At 45.1% G+C, this 19823-nt stretch overlaps 2 protein-coding genes across 3 annotated transcripts in view; one reads left to right on the top strand and one right to left on the bottom strand.

Annotated features, from left to right (window-relative positions):
* NIPSNAP3A (nipsnap homolog 3A) overlaps positions 1 to 3544 on the bottom strand; it is a 53189-nt gene extending 49645 nt beyond the window's left edge. Inside the window, exon 1 of the mRNA XM_077172309.1 lies at positions 3348 to 3544. Coding sequence (XP_077028424.1) covers positions 3348 to 3467 — 120 coding nt within the window. The 5' untranslated portion in view covers positions 3468 to 3544. The remainder of the gene's footprint in view (positions 1 to 3347) is intronic.
* PSD3 (pleckstrin and Sec7 domain containing 3) overlaps positions 1 to 19823 on the top strand; it is a 116303-nt gene that overhangs the window by 18729 nt on the left and 77751 nt on the right. Inside the window, exons 1-3 of one of the 2 annotated variants that reach the window (XM_077172308.1) lie at positions 2736 to 2894; positions 6727 to 7795; positions 9215 to 9595. In XM_077172308.1, the coding sequence (XP_077028423.1) occupies positions 2864 to 2894; positions 6727 to 7795; positions 9215 to 9595 (1481 nt within the window). In that variant the 5' untranslated portion in view covers positions 2736 to 2863. Of the gene's footprint in view, positions 1 to 2735; positions 2895 to 6726; positions 7796 to 9214; positions 9596 to 19823 lie in introns of those variants that run through there. The other variant, XM_054651797.2, reaches the window with a different exon arrangement.

The following is a 19823-nucleotide window of genomic DNA, read 5'->3' as shown; positions in this document are numbered from 1 at the left end:
GGATCTACAGAAATCCAGAGTTTCTGAGATCTGTGCTTACAAGTGATGGATTTTTAAAGCCGTTTTTACTCGCTCAAAGCAACTTTCCAAGGGTTTTGAGAGGATTATTGAAAAATACAGTATTTAAAATATATAACATTAATTATAAGTGAATTTAGAGAGTTGTAAAGTCATTGTAGATGCTGAAAGTGTCAAAACAGCTGTGAGTTGTCACTGCTTCAGAAGTTTTTTCTTCAGGTGAAGGCTCTTACAGAGCTTTTAAAGTAATTCTTGCTAATTACTGTGTGTATCTACACTTAGAAAATCTGTTAGCTACTTCCTTTCTAAATCACAGCAGCAGAAAAATAGAAAATTCAGATTCTTTTTGGATCTGTTGTTTACATATTGGGTTTCAAACTTCTCCAAACATAATAAAATGAAATGAAAACTTGAGATTCTCACAGCCATATAATTCCAGAGTGTGGAACTTCAAAGAAGAAAAGGGCATTAATTATTCTAAGACCCACTTGCACTTTTATGTCAGGATAAGGAGTCCAGATATTCCCTTTGTATTTTCCCTCCTGTTCCTACTCATGCTAGCAGCTGTTCCACTCTACCATTTTGCTTTCCAGGGTAATGACTCTTGGGACTGAGCTATCTCACTGACCATCTGTGGCCCATACAGCAATTTGTAGTGGATAATCCCTCACACTAAATCCTCTCAGCACGTGCTGCATGTTAGTTTTGGACTTGGTCCTGTTTTGAGCTCTCTGTAGGCCTGTGAGTGACTGCAGCAAGGTGCCATCCTTCTTGCAACCAGGGGAAAGGTACAGGGCTCTTTAGAGGACACTTAATTCAGTGCAGTTGGGGTTATGCAGGTGGTCCCAAACCCTGTTTACCACTGGGAATTAGTTAAAATCTGTGGGGAAAAATATGCAGCCAAGTCACAGTATTGCTTTCATAAAACTTTCCATCAGGAATAGGGCTAGGACTTGTGCACTTGTAAAAAAAAATACACAAACTCTCAAAGAGGCACAAAGTGACCCATGTATTTTACATGCTTTATAAATGGTCATTGCTTTCTAAATGCACAGGATTTATGTTCTTATCCTAGTGGCTTTTCTCACTCTTTTCCAAACCAGTGAGCATCAGCATATCCTACCAGACTCCAGCACTGGCTAGTAGAGATTGATCACAGATTTACCTAGTATGGGCATGGTTGTCCTACGTCAGACTGAAGTTTCATCTGGCACTGTCTCTGGTAGCCCAAAACCCCCAGAATTTAGGGAACTACACAAGAGCAGTGGTGGGCCATATCTTTTTGTGAATCTCTTCCAGTATGCCGGAAACTGTGGGTGTACAATTTCCTGAGGAACATACTGCCCCTCTATGCATGCAGGGGATTATTTTTTTCCCTGAACAAATTAGTTTAATTTCTGGGTAACCCTGAGCCACTGGCTTTCACACACTTTGTGGCTGTTCAAGCATGGACTGCAAAGAACACACAGCCTGTGCCTGCTGTTGGCCCCTGTGCCAAACTTCCCAGTGACCACAGCAGGGAGTCCCTCTGGTTGTCTCTTTTTGGGGTGAGGGACCTCAGCCAAGATGGTCAATTTTCCTGCGAGGGCTCTGCCATACCTCTATTCCCCTTTCTCTTCCCTGCATGTTTGCTAAGGCACAGAGGCATTTCACCAGGATTTATTTCTAGGCAACTCTCCCCAACCTCTTCCCTCTGCCTCTCACTTTTACTCAGCTTCCCCATTTCCACCAAACTGTTGTTTTTACATAATGCTGCTGTAACTTTCAATGGGATGAAGACCTGGCTCTGCTTCTCCTTTTTGGAGTAAGCAAACTGCCCAAAAGCCTGGAGTGTCTGCAAGCTGCAGAAAATCCTGCACCCAGTCCAGTGTGGATGTTTGCAGTCCAGTTACAAAAGCCCCGTGTTTGCATTATGTTAATCCCCTGGCTTTGGCTACTCTGGCCAGGCAGGACCTATTGCAGCATGGAGAATGACATCATTTGGAAAAAGGGCTGCTGCACGAGGCTGCCAGAGGCTATGCAGCATCCCTCCCCTTTTATAGGGGATGGCGGCTCCATCTCAGCAGGAGCAGGCTGCTTTATCAATTGGAATAGTTTTAGTGACTGTAGAAGATGTAACACGATGCAGTGCAGGACAAGGAGATGTGTGTAACCCTTCTCTCTGGCAGGCTGCAGTAGTGATACAATACCATAAATCCTGTGATTTGTTCATTAAGCTCTGTGACCTAGAGATTTGTCTCATCTTAATGCATACATTGTTTTTTACTTGTCCTAATTTGCCTTTTACAAATGGTGGCAGGAATATCAGGAAAGTGTAAATGATATGATGCTGCATGCAAGCTCACCCACGTGCTACTTGTGATCTGCACAAGGAGCTGCAGAGACATAAAATGCAGGATGACTGGGCTGCTTAGTGAATGCTTCCAGCTCACTAATGCTGAAATGCCATAAAGCATCCTGCATTCGGAAACCAGCACATGACTCTCAGCATCGCCATTCTGCCCGATTCTCCCCTTATGGACGCAGTTACAAAAACGGCAGCTAAGCACAGACGTATCCCTGGCATGCCGTCAGGCAGCCTTGCTGGAGGAAATTTTTTTTTCCCCCTGCAAGCTGCCAAGGTGGACTCCTTAGCTCCTGCGATAGACTGAATGAGACTGCAGTTCCCCCATCAGTTTCATAATACTCAGAAAGCATCCATTTACATCATTGTGTGCAGTGCAGGGCAGCAGCTGCCAGGAAATTTGAAACTATTTTGATTCCAGTTGACTAGAACAACAGCAATTGAATTAGCTGGTATCGCTATAGATAAATTGATGATCTTTGCATTTTATTTCTTTGACCAATGGGTAACTGCTGGAGCTACAGTAACCTCTGTGAGTAAGGAGACTGTTCAAGCAAATATATCTAATTTCTCGAGCTGTATAATATATATATATATATATACTGTATAGCGAGAGACACTCACACCATTCTTTTTTAAAATGTACCTGTAAACAAAATGTCTGTCTATGCTTTTAACTTGTGTTTTGCTTCCTATAATTTCCTTTTATTATGATGTAGACAAGTTTGCTTGACATGGAATGGTTATTTACCTATGAAATATCATATCTATGCCTGATTTAAGTCATTAATTCTTTCAACGTCTAGTCATCAGAAAGGCTGCCAAATGCTATTAGGTTATATTTGCCCGGTCTCAGTTTTCTAGTCACTCACTCCCTTTCTATTTCAGCTTTTCCCCTATCCATTTATTTCTTTTTCTTTTTCTTTTTCTTTTTTTCATTTGTTGAAAGAAGCCACCTTCAATGCAAAGTAGAAATTTGTGTTACCTGAAAGTGTGTGTCCTTTCTTTGTTTGTTTGATGATGGGTATTTTTTTTCCCTGCGCATCTTCAGTGCAGTCCTTAAATTTTGTTGTTTTCTTTCTATCCTTGTTTGTAATGCAGTCATATTGGGGGATGGGGTTAGACAGGATATGCCAGTAGCTGCAGCAAGACATGATGCTGTGGTGGTGGATGGGAATAAGGGAGGAGTTTCCCTTAAAGAGCTCAAGCTCCCCTAAGCTCTTGTACCTGAAATAGCTCTCTGAGGAAAGGGGAAGGCTTTGCAATTTTGGGAGAGAGTCGCGGATTGGTCATGGTTTACTTCAGGAAATAGAGACCTTGGCAGTCATGTGCATGGTGGTACCTAACATAATGGTGACAGAACCCTGCTTTCATGTCATATAGGAAGTTTTTTCAATCAGACGGAGAATTAGGCAATATTCCTGCATGAAGGCAAGAATCCCACTGACTTGTGCTTGCATACAGCAGCAACAGCAGCGGCAGCAGTCTGTCCAGAGGACAGCTGCTGACATGTCATTTCATAAAAGGCATTACATTTCTACTGTGATAGCGCTACTCTCTTGCTCAGATGGAGCACAGCTTACAGGTGTGGCAGAGGGGAATACATCTAAGTACTCTCTCTCCCTTTGGACACCTCTCTGTTCCTGCATGTACAGGTATGTGGTCTGTATGTGTACCTCTTCTGGAGTCTGATGGGCTTGCCATTCTGTGAAGTTCAGGAGGAGAAGTAAATCAGAAACTTGCTCATGATTTCTTTCCACCGTCAGCAGTGGCTGTCGGTGGCAGATGGGGACGCGCAGCAGAGCATTTAGCATTCACCACAAGAAATAAGGCCCCCTCTGTTTCCCTCGTGTTGGTTCAGAAGCTAAGATAGCAAATAGCAGAGACGAGCCTGGCCCCTTGGCAGGATCTGTGTGCTGTGCCTTGTTAGGGCTTGGCCTCCGGAGCACATTGGCTGCCTCCCAGCCCCACAGGAGGCCGGGGCTGATGCTCCAGGCTTCCTTCCAACAAGGCGGGATGTGTGGATTGGAGTGAGGCATGGGGGGTCCCAGCTCTTGGAGCACTATGTATTCCCTTTCTTCATGCAATACAGTCAGAGTGTGTGGCCTGGGCAGTGGCCTGGCCAAGTGCTGTCCCACAATGCTGAGGGCACACACTAAGCATAGCTTGTGGGTGGATATGTCCACCAAGAAGGGTCTATGTTAGCATTTATAATGACACGCTCCCTATTAGTCCTCTCCTAAGAAATCCCTCCCCTAGACCATGCTGAGAGAGCAGCAAGCACTAAAGCTTCTGCATTAGAGAACGATTGTGGGGTGAGAAAGCAGCTTGGGGTTGCTTACCTGGAGTTTTTCTGGTGCAGGTGTAAGGGCATTGTAACCACAGCACATCACTGTCATATGTGAGTCTGTCCTGGTGAAAGTGCCCCACAGTGTCAGCCTAGTGCCTGTGCCATTGAAAGTACGGCTTGAGATGCACGCAAGCACTGTGTGGCTGAGTTGTGTGCAAAGGAGACTGTCTTCTGGTTCAGACACTAAGAAAAAGCACTGTAGGTCCCCCCACACCTGTGTTTTGGAAACCTTGCCATGAACATGGGCTGGTGATACAATTGTGGACAGGGCATCCTTGCCCCTTAGGGCTCCCTGGGGCCTTGCAGCAAAGAAAAGGTCCCTGCTTTATCCAGTCACTGTCCTGGACAGCAACCAAGTCGTCTGGATGAAGCTGAATTTTTATTATATAGTGATTAAGTCAATGGCATGGAGACATTTGGAGAACCCACTGGGGAATATTCTGAGGCTTGGCAGAGTCCAAGACTGTCATTTTGATCACACACTACGCCCAGTGTGTGGTATTTTCCCTGTGGCTAGATATACTGGGATATACTGGCAGATGTATATACCTATACCTTAACAAGCCATAGATAGCCATATTAATGTGGTTCTGAACTTGTGTTAGATTGTCTTCTCTTTCACTTTGAACTCAGCCTGTCATTAACCACAGCTACATGGCTTCTGCCTCAAAAACAGACCTTGGCCGGCCTACTTGGAGCAGAGATGGGGATTAGTTTGCAGTGCAGCACCTAGAGGTGCATCTTGGGACCAAACCATTCAAATTCAAGTTGGTGTCTGGTTTCAGAGCTGTCACCTCTGATGCTTTTCCAAGTAGGTGTTTGGGTCTGGCCACCCTTCAGTTTGATTTAAAACACTTTTATACTCCAGGTCAGTTAGGTTTTTTTTTTTTTTTTTTTTTTTGCTGTTCTGTTGGTGGTGGGGTGTTTTTTGGTTTTTTTTTTTTTTTTTTTTGTTGTTGTTGTTTTTTTGGGTTTTTTTTTTTTTTGTTTGTTTGTTTGTTTTGGGGGTTTTTTTGCGTTTGGTTTTTGTTTTTTGGGTTTTTTTTTTTTGGTTTTGTTTTTGTTCCCTACAGGAGTGGGACAAATGCAGCTGTTGATGGTTGGCTTTTTAATTGTTGTTTTGGGTTTTTTTTCCCCCAAGAGCTCAGTTCCGCTTTGGGCTGTGATATAAGGTGGGCAATTATCTGTCATTATGTGATCCCTGAGGTCCCTTTGGACAGATGGTTCTCTGTTACCTCGAAACAATGGGAGCTACTGGGTGCTTGGCGCTTGGAAAATGGGACCACCCATTTTTGCTTCTGCTTTGTTTACATCAGTTGGAAAAGCACAAGGAAGGGAGGGAGGGGTAGCAAGGTTTTTCTGCAGCAGTGTACTTGTTGCAGTAGGAAATGTGCATTGCTGGGTATGTATCCATCACTGCAACATGACCTTCAGCTACCTGAGTTGTTAAAGGAAGAGGGTAGTGCTGGCAGAAAGTTTAATTGCTCATTAATTACTTTGTCATTTAGCAAATTAGTTTTGCCAAGGCTATAGAACATAAGAGGTGTGGCTGATTATCTTCCCAATGTTTCACCTTTAGAAGTGCAAATGACCTGAAAGCATCAAACCATCATGTGTAGTGTCTTTTTTAAGTAAAACCATCATGGGTGGTGAATGCTGTGGATGAATGTCAGGCATCTGAATCTCTGCTTTCTTGGGCCTATGGCCTGGCCTGTGGCCTGGCCTGAGGCCTCAGACTGTTCACGAGCCATTGGGACCTTTTGTGAAGTGTAGCAGACATTTCTGGCATTCCTTCCTCTGTAGTGCAGACTCCCAAAGTAGGGCCGCCCAAAAACTCCTATGTAAAAGGACCAGCTTTGGATAACTGCAGTGTGAGAGCAGAAGTGAGTTAAACTGAAGTATTTGCCCTGCAGGGGAGAGCGTCTTATTAGGAGCAGGCCAGGGAGAGAGATCAGACTCTTTGCTTTGTGCATGTGGTAGGTAAATCCAGGATCTCTCTCCTTTTACTTTGCAGGTAGTGGCCGTGGAAGCAGCAGTTTGCCTCCTCATACCATCATCAATGAATTTCCAGAGTATGGCACTGCAGAGTCGAGCAGACAAGCACCATCGGCTCCATCGACGTGCCAGACTGAGCCTGTGACACGCAGTCCAGAAAGACGGGACAGTCCCCACCGTGTCAGGCCTGCTCCTCAGTGTGCAGCTCCTGCTGGTAATTTGAGGCCTGATGCAGGGGCAGTGCAGCTTCACACCCCAGAAAAAGGTTTGCAACCCATGGGTAATCTGCCAGAGATCATGAAAATCTCTCGACAGCTAGAAGAAACAAAGGTGCAAGAAAGAGCAAATACTTCTCTCGATTCAGAGACGCAAATGGAAAAAAACAGTGTTACTGGCAGCCAAAATGTGCAGGCAGCCAGAGAGCCAGTTCCAGCAGGCCAAGAAAAACTCTCAGACATGCTTCTTCCATCTGAAGGAACAGCTGAGGAAAAAAAGTATTTGATCATAGAGAAAGATCTGGCTTCAGTACGGGCTGGAGAAAAGCAGTCTGAATCCTCACAAGCCATAAGTAATAAAGCAGAGGAGGTCCACGCAGCTCAGGAACCAAGCTGTCACAAGCCATCTGTGACAAACCTGGAAGCAGTCAGCAGAGTGGAGAGGGGGACACGTTTTGAGGAGTTTTCAGAGTACAGTCAAGACAAAATGCAAACAGGTACCGAGAGAAGGCTTGCTAAAGAGGCAGCTGTGAGTAAACATGTAGAATTTCAAGGTGTGGAGATCTTATGGCTGCAAAAAGCTGAGGAGCAGAGAAGAAAGAAGCACTCACTGCTGGACTCTGTGTCTGTGGAGAGGAAGGCATTCTCCAAAACATCCAGCCACCCTGTGTCACCAATGATCTCCCCAGCCTTGCTTTCCTTGCCAGACAGTGCATGGAGTGAGGTCTGTGAAGACACAAGGCTGGAACCTGCTGCTTCTGGAGCCACTCCTCTACCACTGCTCAAAGAAAGCAGGAAGGATGAAGTTTCTGTGAAGGACAGGAAGAACTGTGATGAGGAGGAGATGGCTATGCTTGCAAGAGGCCAGGGCAGGTGAGCTGGTGCTAAGAGGGGAGCAGGGTTCAGGCAGGGGTTCTCTTGTCTAGGCATGTGGCTTGTGCCTACCTGCTTAGGAGCTAATAAGAAGCAGCAAATATTTATCTGCTGCCTGTGGTGTAGTGTTTACAGTACTGGTTTACATGGTTGGTGGTTGGCTAGTGCCTGAAGTTGGTACTGAAGCCACTTCACACCATCTTACTGAAGTTTGCTGTCCATCTCAGGTTTTGAAACGTAAAGATCAGAAGTCTTTCTGTTTGCATAGTGATGTCTGTGTGATGAAGCATCTGTAGCAGGTGTAATTGAGATCTGGACATGCCATGTAATTAAATACAGTTGGCATGCAAGCCTGGCCATACGCACCTGAACAGATTTTCTGGTTTCATTCAGTTTGTGCAAAAACAGTGTGACAACCTCTGAATGGTTGGATAATAAAGACATTTTATCCAGGGCCATGTAGATAATAGAAGGATAAATGTTACAATATGTGCTTTCTATATTATCTGTCTGAGAGACAGATAATACCTGTCTGTCTGTCTGTGTTTATATCATTTTAGCAGTACATATTGCAAGAATGGCGTGCTGCTTTGTATCCTGATTTGCTTGTTTTTCTTTCCTGATGCACATCTCTGACAAAACAAAGGGTTCCACTGGTACGCTCCGAGCAAACCATGCCCACTTTGGCCTGGAGAGTTGTGTGCTGCTGAGACAACATCTCTGCAAGGGAGGCTTTCCTGCCTCTGCACCTCTGTATCTGTGGAGTTTTGCCAGTGCAGGGGATTACTTGGGCTGGCTACTCTAACCTCTGGCATGTTGAGAAGCCCCACAGTATTTGGTGCATCAGGGAAGAAAACTCTTCAGGGGGATGGTATACCTTTCCTTGCATCAGCAAGCAGGCTGAGTCTTCTCCCTTCAAATCTAGTTCCCCAGACTCCATATTTTTAATTGCATGTGCTTTCCTTTGCATTTTGGAGTGATTTCCTTCAGCTTTTTGCTGAAGACCCCAGTCCTAGGACTGCAGAGATAGCAAATTATCCTTCAGGGGCAGAGGCTCCATTGGGATAAACATCTCCAACATGTGCAGCCTCTGGCCTGGCACCGGTGCTAGGATAGATCTTACACATTGTATGTGCTTTTCACTTTTGCACATAGGCAGCTGATCTGTTAGACAATACTGGGATGTCTCCCAGCCCTCTTCTTTTACCCAGAAAATTGTTTCTATGTCCCTGGAGAGGGAGATGATGCCAGTCATAAAGAGAGGTAGTGCAAGGAGAAACCAGCATTTTACCTGCAGTGCCCTCTCTTGCATAAAGCTGCATTGACCTTTCTGCTCAGAAAGGCGGAAAGTGAGAACAGTTGCCCAAAGTCTAAACCTTGCCCCCAAACTGAAATGAGCTGTTTCTGGTTAATTTTCAGGATGGTGGAGGAGCGGGAAGCCACCACAGGAGGATATGAAGATTTCCTTGGGCAGAGGCACTCTGACGTCTCCACTGATCTGTACAGCTCACAGTTTGAAAACATCCTAGACAATGCATCTTTGTACTACAGTGCAGAATCTCTGGAGACATTGTACTCGGAGCCTGATAGCTACTTCAGCTTTGAGATGCCACTCACTCCCATGATCCAGCAGCGCATGAAGGAGGGTGGACAGTTTTTAGATAGGACATCAGCTGTGGGGCAGACGGATGTCCCTGACAGGGAGGTGAAGGGATGTGGTGAAGGAATCGCCAATGGCTTAAGGGGTGTAAGCGAAACACTCTTCAAAGGAGATGTCACAGAAGTCCCTCATCTGGAAAGGTAAAAGTAGTGGGTGAGCTTTCTGTGTGCCTGCTGATTTTTCCCCAACCTCTCTTTGCTTCAGTGTACTGTCACAGTGTAGTTTTGCCTCTTTTAACACTTCTAATTTTCTACAGAGAGTAATTTCCAGGGTGACTGCAGGAGAGAAATGAGCCATCCAAACCTGCCATTCATAAGAAGAGTGACAAATATACATTATGAAGGTTTATGAGGCAATGCTGATGTGTTGATAAAAGTCTGTCTGGTATTATCATATCTCTGGGACCTGTCTATGGAGGAGTTAGTTATGGTTACAAATGAACCGTGTTCAGCTACAGTGCCTACCTGAATTTATTGGCAGCAACTTTAGGAGTGGTAACACTTTGTGTGCACAAATGAGTTGTCCAAATGCAGTTTGTGATCTGGATGTTAAAGATGTGTCTTTTGTCACAGTGTTTCCTCTCTTGAGGCCAGTGGGAGTTTAGAACATTACTTCTGCTGGGATGAGATTTTGCTCCCACCACATTCACAGGTTAGCTGCCTCTTTTGTTTGTGCACTTACTGAAAGAGGAGCGAGCACTGCAAAAATATTAATAATTTCTGTTTAGGTGAAAGGAGAGATGAGAAAGCCTATTAAAAGAAAGAGTCATGTGAGAAGTAAAAAACTAGGCTGAGTGCTCAGAAAATACTGTACAATTGTAGAAAATCACTCTATGTGCAAACTTTTCTTATAGTGTGCTGTCTAAGAGAGTGGGGATAGTGAAAGGCAGACAAAGTGGGAGGTTGAATTAAGAGCAGAGTGGTGAAGATGAACACACCTGCAAAGTGGTGAAGGACCTTGTGAGTGACAAAGATGCCTCTGGTCTTCATCCTCCAGAGACAGGATGTTAGCTAAGAATCCTAGGACTATTTCCTTAGATTCGACTAGTCTAGTTAGAGCTTTCCTGGGAGTAAAGGTGGGAGATGTTTTATCTGTTCTATTTCTTTTGTGCTAAAATGAAAGAAGTCCTTTGAGCAGAAGTAGTTTTGATAGCTTTATGGATTAAGGTACAGTTTGCTCTTAAAACAGCAGGCAGAAGGATGTTATGAGTTTAAAATATTTTTCCCTTAATCAGACAGTAAGACAGGTGTTTAAATCTTGTGCATGCATGGTGCCTGCCAATAGGCAATAAGTGACTGCTAATTCTGCAATAACCTGTATGGAGCCAGAAACTGAGGTCAGTCCTGAGACTTGCAGCTCCTGACTTACAGCAAAACCAAAGGCTGACAAAACTGGACAGGGGAGAACAAGCAGCACATTCAGATCCTGATTCTGTTACCCTATAGTTGCAGAATCTAATATTTAAAAGATACTGTCAAGTAAGGCCTACATTGGCTCATCAGGACAGAAATCATGACAAAGATAAGGTGTGCTTAGATGATTCACATCTCAGGTGCCTGCCTAGTGTGGATTTCACTTGGAATTATTTTTAGTTTAGATTTGCAGCCATACTGATAAACTAGCAGTAGATGTTTAAAATACTTTTTTCCTCAATTAAAAAAAAAAAAACAGAGAAGGAAAAAAAAGAGTGTTTCCTAGTTTGTTTAGGAATAAGTCTCAAGGGTTCACCTAAGGTAGGTGCCAGTAGAGAATGTCACCACGGCAAGATAGCTAGCCACGAGTATGCCCAACAGAGTAATCCTCCCAACAGTAATCTCACAGCTAACACCACTCTTCCTCCTTCGGTATTCCAATATCATGTTGTATTGCACCAGGCGCGTATGTTGTGTGGTGACTGACAGGCGACTGACGGGTCGTGAGTACTACTTTGTTGTAGCCAGTGGGGAATCACGGTGTTAAGAGCTCATGAGTGAGAAGCAGTGTGTGCGTGCTGGGGACAGCGGGAGGTTTATCGCAGAGGGGTCAAGGCGGTGTGTCATGGTGATGCTCAGGTGAACCAGAAATAGCCTCCTCTCCTAAGCCCTGGCGGCTCAGGGAGTTTCAACGCGCGCGGTTGTGTTGCCTGAAGCAATCCGAGATTTAGGTTTACCTAAGTCTGCCTGTGCGATGCGTGTATGGTGCCTCTGTGCCTGCTGCTGAAGCTCTCGTTTCCTACAGTGCCATGAGCCTGCGGTTGTGCTTGGGGCTGCAGTTCCTCTCGCGTAGTGCCTGCCTGGCACTGCAGAGGAGCGGGGGCACCCTCCGCAGTGGTCCAGCCCTCCCGGAGGAGGAGGGTGGGGGGAGGCAAGCCCTCCGCCCGCCGTGCCCGGCCCCGCGCGGTGCTGCCGGGGCGCTCCCGGCGCTTTGCCCGGCCGGGGCTCCCCGCTCCCGCCGCCCCCCGCCTGCAGGAGAGCGGCGGGAGAAGCCCCTCCCAGAGGGGTGGGGGTTGCTGTGGGGCCTCGGCATGTGGATACTGGCAAGTGAAAAGGGAAGCGGGGGGGGGGTTTCGGGTGCGGGGGATTTGGGAGCAGTGTAGTGTGGCAGTGCGGGACAGCATGGAGCATGAGACCCCTCGCCTTTTCCGGAAACGGTACTGCCAACCCGAGCGAGCAAAAAAACCGAAACCAAAATCTCAGCAGTGCCTTGTGCCGTGGTATTTCGGCGATATAAAAAGTGTCTGGGAGGGAGCATGCTTCCAAGGACCAGCACTAGTTAACTGGGGAAGCAGTGTGAAACACGAGCAGTCCTGGCCCAGAGCACAAGGGGATGGCCGACTTGAGAGCAAAGAGCTGGTGGTTTTTCACCTGGAAATGAAAGCCGTGTGCCAACTGGGAAAAGAGGAGCCGGGGCTCCCGTGGTCATGCCCTCCTGTTAAGTAGCTGAGCACCATAGCCCCTTCTGCCCCTGTCCGGAGGGATCCAGAGCATACCTCACACAGGGAGTGAGCTTTTGATGCATAAGGATAAAGAATGGCCTGGCCTCCTAATGAATTAGCGGGAGGGTAACATCCTTCTCTGCTCTTAGGAAATTGCTGGCTTTGGGAGGGGTCAACTCTGGTATGTGAGGGCCGGTCACATGCCTTCAGACTGAAAAAAAAAAGAGGAAAAAAAATTATTAGAGGCTTGCAGGCTACAAGATCCTATGAGCTCCTAGGTGTCTGAAGATTTCATTCTTGCTGTCCTCCCTGTCAGCTGCTGGCCGTGGTTAAACACAGTAAGTCTTGGCAAGAACTGTATGATGGACCTGCCTGCTTTGACAGCCACCTGCCATGCTTCCTTAGGGTAGGGGGATGTCAGCAGCCTCTGGGTCTTCCTGCAGAGCAGGCAGGCTTACTTTTGCAAGTAGCCCTTTCCTGGCATAGCTTATGTGCCCTTTGTGCCTGGCTTAGTGGAGGAGGGATGGTTGAGGGAGAAGGGTGTGCAACTTGCCTTCTTTTGGGACTCTTCGTGTCTTTGGGGTGGAGTTTATTCTTTTTCAGAGTTGGTTAGAGCATGGTGCTAATAATGCCAAAGTTGCGGGTTTGATCTCTGTATGGGCTGTTCACTTAACAGTTGGAGTCGATGATCCTTTTGTGTCCCTTCCAACTCAGAATATTCTGTCATTTTGTAGTGATTAACCCTCTGAGGGGAAAAAAAAAATTCTGCAGCTGAAGTAGCCTTGAATTTCCACAGGAGGGGGTCGGAGAACAGAGGGAGGAGGGGTAGTGTGTGAGGTTTCAGAGCTGAGCGACAGCCTTGCTGTGTGTGTGAGCACCATGGGATCCTCATGAAATAGGCTGAGCCGCTGGCTGCCAGTGTAATGAAGCTTTGTAATTTAAAAAAGGGCGTTGCATTTGGAGCGTGTTTGGTGCCCTTGTCTTTCTGTTATCCTTACAGAGGCATGCAGTCGCTGCCACACCCATGCTCCAGGTGCTGTACTCCTCCCTTCCCATGCCAGTGGGCTGTGTTAAGGCCATCAAGGCTCAGCCTTCTTATCTGGGAGTTAAGTCTTTTAGAGGCAGTAAGGAAAACTGTTTGCAAGCTGCTACCAAGTCACTGAGCCTGAGTTTGCGTTGCCTGGACTAGGTGTAATCATTTGCAAATTGATTGAAATTGGTGATCTAAGTCAGAGTGGAGTGACTTGGATAAAGAGTGGGTAAAATAAGTATATCTTACTTTCCAAAGCAGTAGGATATACCTGAGGGGAAAAGGAGTTATTTTTTCTATGTATACCAGAAAAAGCATCTGTGTAAATGCAAAGTGTAAAATTATGTCTATGATGATCTCTATACTTCCAGACTTTAGGGACTAGACTTCTTTTTAGTGTTTTCTTATACTGCACACTTAACAGCAGGTTTTCCGTTCCCTCTCCCTTTGAAGTCTAGAGTCAGAATAAATTTTTAAAAACTCACAAAACAACAACAAAAAACTTAGGGCATTTTTTTCCCTGCCATAAGTGCCTTTTCCTGTTATCCTGGGAAGTATTGTTTCTGTTGGCAGGACATTGCCCAAGATTTTTTGTAAATCCAGAGAGAAAATAAAAAGTCTGTATTGCAACTCCTAATCCTCAAAAATGCTAAATATTTGCCACCTGCCATAATCTTCAAAAAACTGCTGGTGCTCAGCAAATTCTGCAAGTCCTGTTATTTTTTTTTCCTAGAGATGCAAACACAAATTTAGTTGCATATGTATTCAAGAGGGGAAGAAAACAAACTCCCTAAAGCAATCTGGCAATTCTCAAAATAAATTCACAAGAATGTAGCCTGAAATTCATGGGTACCAGGTTACTTTTAATTGTTGGGGCCTCTTGTAGTAGTTCCCATGGTGGATATTTTTCTTCTGTGTATAGGTAATTTCCAGCAGTTTCTTACTTGGCACCCTGCTTATTCCTTCTTTAAGACAATAAACTTTGTTGACAAATAAATTCAGTTTTGATTCCTCTCTCTGAGTCAATTCTCTAAGTCTCTTCCCAGTTTATGAATAACTGCATGCCAGTTAAAATTTTGGTTTCCAGTTTGTACACTGGTATTTTTGTCCAAAGTAGATTGTATTTGATTTTTCCATGTGGTTTCAAGACTCAGTACTTGGAAATTAATATGTAACCTTTATACATTCATTTTATTAGTCTTTCTGATGGAGGTGTAGCAGAATTTTTTTCACTTTGAAGATTCACTTTGAGACCCAGTTGAATTTTTTCATTTAGTGTGAAATCTGCTGAGATTCCTGTTTTTTGCGAGTGGATGTTTTTTCACCTTCAGACATGCCTCAGCTCATGGCAGAGTCTGGAATCTAGGAGACATAGGTCAGTGAGAACATGGTACTTTGTATTTGCTGCCAACCATATGCCCAGCATAAGGAAAGTTATTCAGAGGGATGGTGTTGGTAATTGTCCTAGAAAAGCAAATGCATCAAATGCATCTGCAGCTGGTGAGCAAGCAAACAAGCATTGGAGCTCATTTGCTGGGCTCTACATTAGCCACATGGGCTAATGCCTCTGTCAGTTGTTGGGCCACTGCTAACCACAATATGCTGGTACAGGTGTACGTTGAATCCAGGTAAAGATGAAGTGGCACAGTTCATAGGGTAAATTTCTGTCACCACTGACATTTTGATAGCTGAGGATTTGCCTTGTTATTTTACAGCCTAGTAACTTGTAAAATGTTGTGCTACACTGTTCACCTTGCTATTCCCTCCAGGAAAGTGTCATCACTTTATCAAGGCTCTGGAGATACGCTTTACAGAGTTTGCCTTTACTCTGGCTAATGAGGTCCTTGGAGCAGTAGTTTAGTGAGAGTTTGTAAAGCTGCTTCTAGTTCCTAAATAAACTGTTGTTTTATGGAAAAAAAGGGCTGCTGACTTTTCGCCTCTTCAGTTCCCAGCCTCCTCTGGAAATGAAAAACAAACACAACAAAAATCCAGGAGCTGACAGAGACAGAAGAGAAAAAGAAAAAACCAAAGTGGAGCAGCTGATCAGTTTGCTACACAAAGCGCCTCAGTATAGAGCTGTCAGCAGCTCAGCCTTTAAGCTGGCATCTGTTGGCACATCTCCATTAAAGTCAAAGCCATTTAGGTCAGGAAGGCTTGATTGACCAAAACCGAGGCGTCTCTGCCAGCTCTGAGCCATCTCATCTATTAGCCAAGTGCAGCCTTACCATCTCATCTATTAGCCACGACTGGCTGCTAGTCAAGACCCTCTCCACATTATTGCCAGTTAAGTCTCTTCTTCCTCTGTGTGTGTGTGCTGGGATAGGGAGAGACAGAGCCTGGCAGCTGGTAGGATGGCGTAGGGAGGCATGCATGTCTTTGGATGTGATGCTGGAGCAGTGGTGGAGAAGAACAGGGCACACAGAGCATGCAGACTCCCTGCTAACACAGCTGGGTGAGCTGTGGGTTGGTTAGTGGTTGTTTTTTCTTTGTTGTTTTTTTTCTTTATTCACTGTTCTTTTTGAGGACAGGTGTTTCATTTTGCTGCATGGTTTCAGTATAAAGCTCCTGTGTGATACTAGTGCCAGTGCTCAAGTGCTTCATCTGCACATTTGCAGGGAAGCCTGAACTGAAAGGTGTAAACACATGTATTTTTATGCGTCTGTTTTGCTCCCTGCCAGGGAGGACCAGCTGGACCAGCTCCCTGGTTAATATGCTTTTCCTGAGCCAGTCTCCCAACAGTTAAACCAAGCCCAAGCATGGGGGTGGGGGGGAAAGTCCTCTGATATCTTCCCAGTCTTGGTCCTATCCTGGAGGACCCAGCCAGGAGCATTGTAGGGAAGGAGGGTTATGTGGGTGCTGAACGCAGGGTTGGTGGCTCTTGATACCTGGAGTGGGTGGGCTCTGACAGGAGAGCCTGAGGGTTCCCGAAACATGTAGGGGCTGAGTGTTTTCTCAGCAAGGTCATAGGTATGCAGTGCATTTGTTTGGTCTGGTTTTTATTTTTGTTGGGGCAGGTGGATCAGATTCTGCATATGGGACAATCCTAATGCTTTCAAGAGACCAGTCTATGTGTCTATGTGTGTCAGAAATACCCACTGCAGGGAGGAGCCTTTGGATACCCCCTGTGGTGAGGACCAGTTTTTCACTTTCTAGGCATGGTGACATTAATGTGGTGAGTGTCCCTTTGCAAGCACTGACCCTTGCCATAGCGATGTAAGGTCAGAATGGAATCAAACCTGAAGTATTTTTAGCAAGACATTTGTACTTCAGGTGGCAGTGGGCCAGCATGTCTGTGTAATAAAGTACGTGCTGTCTCTTGGAAGGGCTGCAATCTTGTCCCTGCATGTGGTGGACTTCTTGTTCTAATGCTGTGATCTTGTAATGACAATTGCATTTGCTGTACACAAGCCTACAGAAATGGTGTTTTCTGAATGCTTTAGCTGCTAGTTCCCTTTTTTACAATCAGTAGGAATTATTTTAATGAAAGAAACAGACAAATTATTACAGGAAAGAAGAGGTTATTTTTGAGCAGCAGCATGCATTTCAGCCTGTGAAATTGACTTTGCATATGTATTTTATTGATAACCAATAGGGGACTACAGGGATTGTTACTTTTAACTTTGCTCCTCTCCCTGTGATGTGACAAGGTTGAGGTACTTTTTAATAGATGCTTGGTGGTTACTCTGGCTTATGGACATCGTCCTCGCTTTGTATGTCCTGGCTGATGCTGTGCTTGTGAGACACCCACTGAATTGAGTTGCAGCAAAGTGCAGCTGTGTCAGTCCTCAAAGAGGGATCTACTTCAAAGCATGTCTTTGAAGAAAATCCATACGTAGGACTTCAAAGCTGATTAAACCATTTGGAGTAAAATAGCACACTGAGTCATCTGCTAGGAAAGGGCATTATTTTTATTTTTTTATTATTTTTCTCTCCTTCCTATGACCTATCTTGGATGAGCCCTGGAGCTGAAGGTAACTGGCAAGGTAAATCATTGCTTGAAGTGCTTTTGTGCTCACTCTCTCTTGGCCCTGAAGAAGCTGGTTTGGAGCTGCAGCAAAACTGCAGCACAGCAGTTCCCTGCCCGTTTGTGTGGTCGGGTCATTTGTAGCAGGAACTGAGTCATTACATCCCACTGGTACCGGGATTTCTTCACTTTCTTCAGTGGCCCTGCTGCTTTCAGAGCTGGGCTGTTCAAGCACAGCTTTACAGGTCCTTTTAAACAAGTGTAGACTGTACCACTGGTTATATCTGGTCTGCTCTGAAATGTGAAAGGATGTCATTCACTGAACAGCCACATCTCTCCAAAGGGTTGCAGACCAGGAATTTATTTCCACAGGGCAGGACATAGAGGGTGGAGCGGAGGAGTGGGGGCAGGCACCTGACTGTTTCTGATTTGTCCCTTCTGAGAGCCTGTTGAACTAGTATTAGAGCATGCTTTTCATGGACAGAGTTGATGGTTATGGATGGAATGCTGTCCTGTTTCAGAACCAGGAGGAGAAGGCTTGGAGTGAAAGCATTTAAAACAACAGGGCCAACACTGTCCTGCAGTGGGTGATTATCAGCTTCAGTGTGGCTCCCCAGTGGACACCGTACCCCGTGAAAATAACATTGGTTCTGGCCCTAGCTTTAGTATGCCAGAATGTCTCTCCACCCTTCCTTACTTTTAATCATTGCTGCATTTTGCTCTGATGTGTTTTGCTGGCAAATCCCTGACACAGCTTGCCTTGGAGTAAAGCTGATGTTAAAGGTATGCACATTTATTTGAGAGAAAGAGTTGGTTTTCCTCCTGTTCCCTCCTGCTCTATTTCCAAAAAGTCTGTGAAGGCTCCAGCCCTGTCTTAATCCAAGCTCCCCTGCAATTGGTGCAACCAGTGCACTCCCTCCAGACATGTATGCCAGATGAATTAGTGTTCCTTGGGGAAGAAACACATGCATCCAGGGGAGTCCATAGAGTGCCACAGAGCATATGGTGTGCATCAGTCTGGTAAAAGTGAAAGGCAGTGGCAAGCTGGGATCACTGGAGTGGCTGTAATGAGGACAGCACTTAGGCTGAATTGTCACACCCTGCCACTCAGTGTCAACTCTGAACGTCACTTCTTTGTTAGCAGCTGGGCCAATTGCTCAGTGCCTTTACTCCTTAAAGGAAAATGCTAATAGGTTTTTCTTCCTTGGGATGAAGCAAAGATTTTTTTCTCCATGGATTTGCTACAAAATGAAGAGCATACCAAGGTTTAAGGCATCATAAACTCACACTCAGACTGGGGTTTCCTCCTGAAGCTTAGTTGTCTGGGAGGGTGGACCACTGAGATATGAGGTGCCTGTATCATTATCATTATGTTACTGGTCTTGCTGTGTTTTTTCTGGAAATTGCAGCCATTCTTCAGTCAAACATTACTGTGTATAGTTTCAGTTTTGGTGGGACCTGGAATGGGAGAGGCGGGCAGTAAATTAATCTAGAATATTCACAAACAGATCAAGTGTGCTGAGTTCTGAGCATGGCAAGATTGAGATAGTTTGGCATTGGGAGCTAAATCACTGGAGAACTGGTGTATAATGGAATAAATGAAGAAAACAAGTGAAATGCCTAGCAGTTACAGTGTTTTGCAGGAAAGCTGGAAAGCCTGGCACAGCTTAGAGTCTACAGCTTACATGTTTTAACTGTGAGCTTGGAGAACTGTTAGAAAGTATTGCACTTACCACAGCAGCTGCTTATCGAATTCCTGTAATTTCTGCTGGATATGGTGGTCACAGCCTCTGTGCATTCCATGTGGGTGTGGGGATGCTTTGACAGAAGGAGAAAGGATGCATCAGAAGTGCATTGCTGGGGACAGAAATACCACGGTCTATAAACCTGGTTTCTGGCCAAAGCTCATGTGCTGTGATACTAGAGAGGTCTGGAGTTTTTTTGTAGCTTCTGTTTTCTGTGTTTTCTGATAGCAGAGATTAGTGTAAGTGTCTCTAGATAAAAATCAGCAGCCATTGCTGGACAGGCAATTACCAGCAACATCATTACAATCCCTTTTAGCCTTGAATCTAGGATTAGGGGGAATATAATCTATTGCATTTTTCAGCCTGTGTTTCTCAGTGGAGGTTTCTTATTTTTATGTGATAAAGAATAAAGCTGCATGAGAAATCCATGTCCAGTCTTGATTTGCATCACAAAGCTGTTTCTTGGCACTGTTTTGATGGTAATGCTGCTGTGGATTCTTATGTATAGAAACTGTAGACTGCAGAAGAGAGAGACCTATTCTCAGCCTTGGTTGCTCTTAGCTCTTGATTAGAATTCATTATAAGCACTTTACAGAGGGAGGCAAACATTACATTATTGAGTTCAGCAGATTAGTAAACTGAGGTAAGAAGGGAAAATGATGGACCTGGAAAGCGCTGTAAGTAAGAAGAGACGTCAGCCTTTTCCTGAGTAATA

This window comes from Agelaius phoeniceus, chromosome Z (assembly GCF_051311805.1).
Source record: "Agelaius phoeniceus isolate bAgePho1 chromosome Z, bAgePho1.hap1, whole genome shotgun sequence".
NCBI lineage: Eukaryota > Metazoa > Chordata > Aves > Passeriformes > Icteridae > Agelaius > Agelaius phoeniceus.
Note: the sequence above shows the minus strand (reverse complement) of the source record. Positions and strands in the feature narration are given on the sequence as shown.